An 8,112-nucleotide genomic window follows, 5' to 3' on the forward strand; every position below is an offset into this window, starting at 1 on the left:
AAAAATTAAATTTTGATCAAAAGCCCATAAACACAATCCTAATTTTTGAATGAGAAACATAATAAAGAAAACTCCTTTATCAATTTATTCCCAACCCACCAAAAAAGAAAATTAAAAAATAAAAATTAAAAAAAAAAAAGCACAGGGGTCTAATTCCAATGATATCTATGTGTCTACAAATAAAGCAATAATTATAGTCAAAACCCAAAATGGGCAGGTCTCAAAAGCAGCCAAAAATGCAAATAAATCCACAACTAAGAAACAAAAACAATTGCAACAACAAATCTTTCAGTCAAAATAAGTTCTAGCATTTAGGTTTCTAACAATGTGTAACCCACCATGCAAAAAGCCCAAATCTATAACATAAATTCAGCAAAAGAGGAATGGAGAATTGTTACTTGGCAAGCAAGATGAAGAATGAAGACCAAAAACAAAGTAGAAGAGAGCTCGTCGAGACTGAGAGAACAAGGTAGCATATATACATGGAGGAGTATAGACTGACTGAGAAAATAAAGGAAGAGATATACATGGGGAAGGGATAAAGCTGGTATTTTGGTAAAACCGATTATTGTTTTGGTGCTATTTTGATTTTTTGAAGAAAAAAATAGTGGTAACCCAATCTGCGTTTTTGGAAAAGCAAAGTTTTTCAATGTTTTGTAAACACAAAAAATCTGGGTTTTGAAACCACAAACGTACTAATTTTTGTGGAGCCAAACGGTTTATAAAATCATGTTTGGTCTAAAACGCGCATTAAGGCTTTGTAAACAGCTTATCCAAACAGACTCTAAGAGTATAGATTTTTAAATGCATAACATCCCAAATACATTTGTTCATACAAGATTTCACAACGTCAATATGAATGATCTTTATACCAAAAATTAAAAGCCTGACATATTAACTTCAAATGCTAATAACTTGGTATAATTTTGGTCCTAAGTAACATACCACTCATAAGTAGTTTACAGAATCATAGGGCATACAAAAGCAAGGGTCACAAAATTATAACTAGAAATAATAATAAAGGAAAACAAGCTTTAACAAGGTACTTGCATGATATGAAACTTGAACAATAACACAGATATCAGACACCATTATTTCTATTTCCAAGTATTGCCAATTTGATTTTGTTAACCTGGGTCACCACGTCCTTGATGTCAAGCCTTTCATCTGGTAATTCTTCAGAACACCTTAAGCCTAGTTCTAAGATAGATGAAAGAATAGTTTTCATGGCAGTTACATCTCTTCCATCTTCAATGTAAAGCAAACCCTCGTCCACAACTTTCATTCGATCAGGAAGTGATGCAATCCATTGCCTCATATTTAATTCTTCAACAAAAATTTTATCAGTGGGTTTCTTTCTTGTGAAAATCTCCAACAATATTATCCCATAGCTATAAATGTCACATTTGGTAGATACTCTTCCTTCAGAACCATACTCTGTCATACTCACATTTGTCAAGAAATTATTAAGTTAGGATTCACATGGTTGTCATTTTATTTTTTTTCTTTCAAATTTAGTAGTACACTAATATCTTTACACATTCATACTTAAAAAAATAAAAATAAAAAAAATAAAAAAATAAAATAAAATAAAAGTGTTCATTGTATCCATCTATATGATTCGTCTACCGTGTATATATGTACACTATATATATATATATATATAATCTTCAATTGTGCCATAACTAATTCTTTGTGTCTATTTGCTATTATGTCCTTTCATTTTACTTATGTTATTGGAAATGATTATCTAACTTAAAAGCATGATGTAATGTTATTTTACAATTGTTGACATGATCTATCATCTATTTACTGTTTTAAAAATTAGATCAAACCAATCGGTTGAACTAGGAATCATACTCAAAACTAGTCCAATAAAAAGCGGTCAAGAACCAGGAAAAATTGAAAACTGTCCTTTTTTTTCAGTTCTTTAACCACTCCAATTTTTAAAACCATGGATCTATTGTAATTTATGAATAATAAAAGTGATATTAATGACAGATCTATGTAGAAATAAATTATTATTTTATTTTGTTTTATAACTTGATAGTTAGGGAACTAAAAATTGAACATTGGATGTTTCCATTGAAAATACCAAAAGGTACCGACCAATTGACCCACAAGGCTAAACATGTGAAAGTAAAGTTGAAATTTTGTAAAATAAGTTATTTCCCAAAATATTGCGTATACACTTTTGTAATTATTTTCAGCTCCCAACTTCCAAACCAAATATGAACGCCCCTACGTATACCTACATATTCATTTATGTCTTCATTTAAAGATAAGACTTTGAAATGATTTGTATAAGACTTGGAGACTAATCACCAAGGCTAGAACTTTTCTAGTCAATTTCAGGATAATGATCTACTAAGACTTACCATGTATACTGTATGGCTATAAAATATGCTATACGTGGTAGGGATGGCAATTTTTGCCCGACCCGCGGATACCTGGCCTGGTCCGACCCTAATGGGCCGAGTTTTACCTGGTCCAATTAGAAATAGGGTCGGGTATGGGTTTTTTAAAAAAAAACCCGAAACGGGTCCGGGTTTTATTTAAAAAACCCAGACCCGACCCAAGACCCGACCCATATAAAAACCCGGTACCCAAAATTACAAAAATACCCTAATATATATATATATATATATACCTATAATCTGACCCTAACTAATTCCTCATTTCTTCACTCTTCAATCTTCAGCTGCCTCCCTCCCTCACCTCATTCCAATCCGCAGTCCCTCTCCCTCATTTCTGCACTTTGCAATTGCAATCCGATCAGCTCAGTCCAATCACGCCTCACGCCTCCCTCCGATAGTCCCTTAGTACGATCATGCCTCACGCCTCACTCCGACAGTCCCTCACGCCTCACGCCTCAAAAAAAGGACCGACCCTCCCTCTCCCTCAGCTCAATCACTCCGACCCTCCCTCTCCCTCAGCGCAGTCCCTCACTCTCACACTCCGACCAGACCGACACTCCCTCACGCCTCCCTCCCTCAGTTCGACCCTCCCTCACTCACACACTCCCTCAGTCAGTCAGTCACTGAGTCCGTGAGTCGAAGAGAAAGAGGATCAGCTTCAGCCTTCCCTCCCTCGCTCAGCTCAGCAATCAGCTCAGGTATTCTTATTTCATTTTATTTCCTTTTCAATACTTCCTTTACTAAACTTTGTTTGTGAAGTTCGTTTTTATCTTTTCCTTAACTGCTTTGTCTTAAATATCTTTGTTGTTCAAAGGGTTTTTTTCTATTTTGTAGATCTGCTAGGTTTTCTTTACTCTTAATAATAATACTGTCTATGTTTGTGAGAAAAAGCCCTCTGATCCTTGTTTGGTACCTGGGAAAACCTAGGAAAGTGCTATTATTATGTTTTAGACAATAACTGAATTATTGTAGACTAAAGTTGGAAGCTTTTTGATGTAGGAGCTATGGACTGACTTGTTGAATTTATTGTAAATATTGGTTTGCGTAATCTATATGCTTGTATCTCTCCTGGTTTACTCATTTATGAATTTTAGAAATAGAAAGATCCAATATGGTTTTAAATTCTTTGTTGATATTGTAAGCTATAAATGTGTTTTTTTGAAATGTTTATGGTGTTTGAATCTAGTTTTATTGAGTGAATAATATACCATTGTTACAGCAGGACACCTACACAATTTACTTTACAATTTGATGAAATTTATTCCATTTCTTAATTCATTGTTGTTGTAGGTTCTTCAACTATATCTGGAGATAGTACATTTCAATCCATTCTTGACGATGGGGAGCCAAATGAAGATGATGGGAGTTGTGCCACAATTGATGGGAGTTGCATCACAATTGATGAAGAATTAAATATTTTGTATTAATTTAGTAGTTTTTTTTTTTAATTTCTTAGACTTGTTGGATTAATTTTTTGGTTTGTAATTATTCTAAAATTGTGGGATTTATGTTGTAGCTTTTTAATTTCTTGGACTCGTTGGACTTTTGATACTTATTTCTTGGACTTGATTGATTTATTTTATTTTTATGTTTAGCTAGTGATTTTAGTTATGATCTAGGTAATTTATTGATTTAAAATCATGGTTATGATTTATTGAATTATTATTATGATATTAGTTATGATTTATTGATTTATAGATTTATAATTAACATGTGATTTATTGATTTATAATTAGTAGCCCATGATTTGGCATTTGGGCCTCGTGATCTAGGCTCGAATTTGAATATGCAGGCTTGAATATAGGCAAAAATAAATTTGGGCTTAATTTTTTTATTTGGAATATGCAGGCTTGAACGGCAAAAATAAATCTGGGCTTAATTTTTTTTTTTTTTTGGTTGGGCCACGAATTGGGCCCAATCCCTAAACAGGGCCCGGTTGGGGCGGGTCCGAGCCTCGGGAAAAAACCCAGTACCCTAAACGGGTTGGGTTCGAGCCACGGGTCTTGCCCCGTGGGTCGGGCCCGGGTATGAAAAAACCCGGCTCGAACCCGACCCGTTGCCATTCCTAATACGTGGGGATAAGGCAAGTCATATCAAAACCATGGTTGCTTTAACAAGTCCAATAGTAAATTACCTACTTAATTAACTTGTATTTGACATGTGAGCATGACACATAAAACAAATAATTTAACTGTAAATTCATCAGAATCAAATGCAATTACATTACTGAGTTGATGATAACTGCCATGCACTTTGTTATTTTTAAAATTAGCAATTATTAATGTTATTCATGAAATTAGACTACTAATTAAATTAACGAAGGTGAATTCATGTATACCTGGTGCGATGTAGCCAATTGTACCGATGGTTTGGGTTTGGGTTGTGTCATTTTCAACTAAAATCTTTGCAATGCCAAAGTCACCAACATGTGCAACTAGGTCTTCATCTAAAAGGATATTGCTAGGCTTCAAATCACAATGCACCACAGATTCTGATCTACCATTGTGGAGATATTCTAACGCTAATGCAACATCCATCATGATGCTTACTCTTTGAACAAGATTCAAGCAGTAGTTGTGAGAGTATAACCACCTTTCAAGGCTACCATTTGACATGTATTGCAGCACCAAAGCTCTAAACTCAGGGTTGGAGCATGCACTAATGACTTTAACTAGATTCCTATGTCGGATTGACCTCAACACCTTGCATTCAGCATCAAAACTTCTAAAAGCACCCTCCAATTGCCGGTTAAGAACTTTGACAGCAACAATTGTACCATCAGATAGTATCCCTTTGTACACAAAACCAAAACCTCCAGTTCCAAGCAAGTTGCTTTCACAAAAGTTGTTTGTCCCACGACAAAGCTCTTGGTATGATATCATTCTATGATCCACTTCAGGCAATGTGATAGGTAAACTTGGAATGTGCATGTTACATTGTTGATCTCTTCTCAGCATAGTGACTAGTGCTGCAAAGATTATAAGTGATGCAATGACAGGAACAATATAAATGAGCAAAATTTGTTTTACCCTTGATCCATGAGAACTTGGACTTGTGCAAGGTGGAACTCCAAAAATTGGATTCCCACAAAGTGCTTCATTACCTATAAATGATTTTGCTGTGAAGTTTGCAAAAGGTCCACTAGATGGAATCTCTCCTGATAACTTATTAAAGGACAAATTCAAAAGCTTAAGATATCGAATTGCCTCAAGAGACTTAGGAATTTCACCAGAGAGATTATTATTTGAGAGGTCCAACTGATCCAATCCCTTCAATTGTCCAAAAGATTGTGGAATGTCTCCCTGAATTGAGTTCTTTGACAAATCAAGATAACGTAGGCTTTCAAAACTTCCAATGATACTTGGAACATTTCCAGTAATTTGATTATGGGATAAATTTATGTATTCAATAACATCTAATTTTCTAAGATTTGGAGACAGAGGCCCACTAAGGGAATTCCATGATAAATCTAAAAACAATAGATTTTCAATATTCAATAAATTTGATGGTATTGATGATGACATTTGGTTAGAACTAAGGTTTAGCCTCTGCAAAAGATTGAGATTTCCGGTGCAATCTGGGATGTATCCGGAGATTCTGTTATTTGAGAGAGACAATTCTCCCAGGTTCTTTATTTGACAGAGTTGTTCTGGAATGAATCCTTCAATCTTGTTTTCATCAAGATACAATCTTTGCAAGCTCTCCAATCCCCCAATTGTTGATGGTATGGTTCCGGTCAAACTATTACCATTCAACAAAAGAATGTTCAAGCTTTTTAGTGAACCGATTCCAATTGGAATTTGACCCTTTATTTGGCATTGATCTGCATGAAAGAGTTTAAGCGAAACTGAAAAATTTCCAATGACATCCGGGATTGCAATATTCAAGGGATTGGACGATAAAGATAGCGCTTCCAAAACTCTGCATCTAGTCAAAGATGAAAGGAAACTATGTTCTTGATCTCCAGGTTCACCTGTCAGCTGATTACCACCCAGACTAAGTAATTGGAGATATTTTAAGTTTCCAAGATTTCTGGGTATAGGTCCAGAGAGAAAATTGACAGAAAGTTCTACCCGAATGAGGTTAGAACAATTTGAAAGATATGATGGGATAGGACCACTTATTTTGTTGAAACCAAGAAACAGATGTTCTAGATTAGAACAAGAGAGCCTAGTATCTAAAGGAAGATTTCCAGACAAGGAATTTTCAAACAAGTTGAGATTTTGTAGAGAGGTAATGTTGAAAATATTTTGGGGTATTTTCCCTGTGAGATTATTGTTTAGAAAAAACAATATATTCAGATTTTGGAGACGCCCTAAATCACTTGGAATGCTTCCTTCTATGTGGTTATTTTCAATGGTAAACTTCTGTAACATCGACAAGTTGCTAATGATAGGAGGTATATTTCCAGTTAAGTTGTTACCTCCAAGAAATAGCACTTCAAGTTTTTCTAAACTCCCAAAACCTTTTGTAATACTTCCATCAAACTTATTGTATGACAGAGTTAATTCTAAAAGCTCTGTACAGTGGTTAAACTGAGAGGGGAGCTTACCGCTGAATTCGTTATAGGAAAGATACAGTAGTTGAAGATGAGGACAATGGCTGCAAAGATCTATTGGAAGGGTTCCTGAAAATTGATTCATTGTAATAGAAAAAGCCATTAGAGAGGACAAGTTAAAGATGGCAAGAGGAAATGGACCAGTGAGGCTATTATTTTTTAAATTCAAGAACTCTAATGAAGACATATTGCCGGAGGACAAAGGAATTGTGCCATTTAACTTGTTTCCTTCAAGAGAGAAATATCTAAGCTTCTGGCAATTATGTATAGTTGGTGGGATACTACCTTCCAATAGGTTGTTTGACAACCGAAGTTTCCTTAAGCGGCGCAGATGACTAATCTCATGTGGCAGAAAACCATAGAAGCTGTTGTTTGTAAGATCAAGTGAGATTAGGAAGGAGAGGTTTCCAATATGAGGGGAAACGGTGCCCCGGATACCCATGTAAGAAAGGTTCAAGGCTGTGACTCTTTGTCTGCGTCGACTGCAAGAGACCCCAAACCACTCACAGAAGTTTGTTGTTGTGGACCAGTTACCAGCAGAGAAGACAGTATCGTTTGGACCAAAACTGATTTTAGATTTGAAGGCAAGGAGAGCAGATTGATCGGTAAAGTTGTTGGAGGATTCTGTCAAGTGAAGTATGCATGGCTGCGCTAACAAAAAAGCCAACAGCAGGAGAATGGATGGCCTTTCTATTAGCATCATTAGTACTAGCATCGTGAGCATGCAGAGAGACAGACGAGGCACTTTGGAGTCTGGAGTTGGGATAGGAATTATATGTAGGATCGTAAGTGCTTGGCCTTCCTTTTTAATATATATATAAAAGAAAGAAAAGATGTGGGTCCATAATCATGAATAAGTGGGGTGTAGAGAAGTAGAAAAAAAATATGTGTTTTTTTTTTTTAATAACTATCTGTATTTTAATTGGTGTTAATCAAAATGACATAAATGGTGAACCATTGTGAAAGTAATATTAGTAATATTACAATTTATCACATCAATTGTGTTTCTCAATTATATATAAAAAAATAAAAAATAAAAAAATTGTGTCTCTCAAACAATAATAATAATCACATCAATTGTGAAAAAGATAATAAAATTATTATGTGACTAAGCATTTTTTTTTTTTTTTTGATTGG

General features: G+C 35.0%; 1 protein-coding gene across 1 annotated transcript; it reads right to left on the reverse strand.

The window, feature by feature from the left end:
• Nucleotides 1-894: 894 nt before the first annotated feature.
• Nucleotides 895-7,744, reverse strand: LOC115979446 (probable LRR receptor-like serine/threonine-protein kinase At3g47570). The gene is made up of 3 exons (XM_031101495.1): nucleotides 7,261-7,744; nucleotides 4,756-7,044; nucleotides 895-1,437 (listed from the first exon to the last, which is right to left on the reverse strand). The coding sequence occupies exons 1-3, from the start codon at nucleotides 7,697-7,699 to the stop codon at nucleotides 1,082-1,084; spliced, it is 3,084 nt and encodes a 1,027-aa protein (XP_030957355.1). The 5' UTR covers nucleotides 7,700-7,744; the 3' UTR covers nucleotides 895-1,081.
• Nucleotides 7,745-8,112: the final 368 nt, after the last annotated feature.

This window comes from Quercus lobata, chromosome 3 (genome assembly GCF_001633185.2).
Source record: "Quercus lobata isolate SW786 chromosome 3, ValleyOak3.0 Primary Assembly, whole genome shotgun sequence".
Taxonomy (NCBI): domain Eukaryota; kingdom Viridiplantae; phylum Streptophyta; class Magnoliopsida; order Fagales; family Fagaceae; genus Quercus; species Quercus lobata.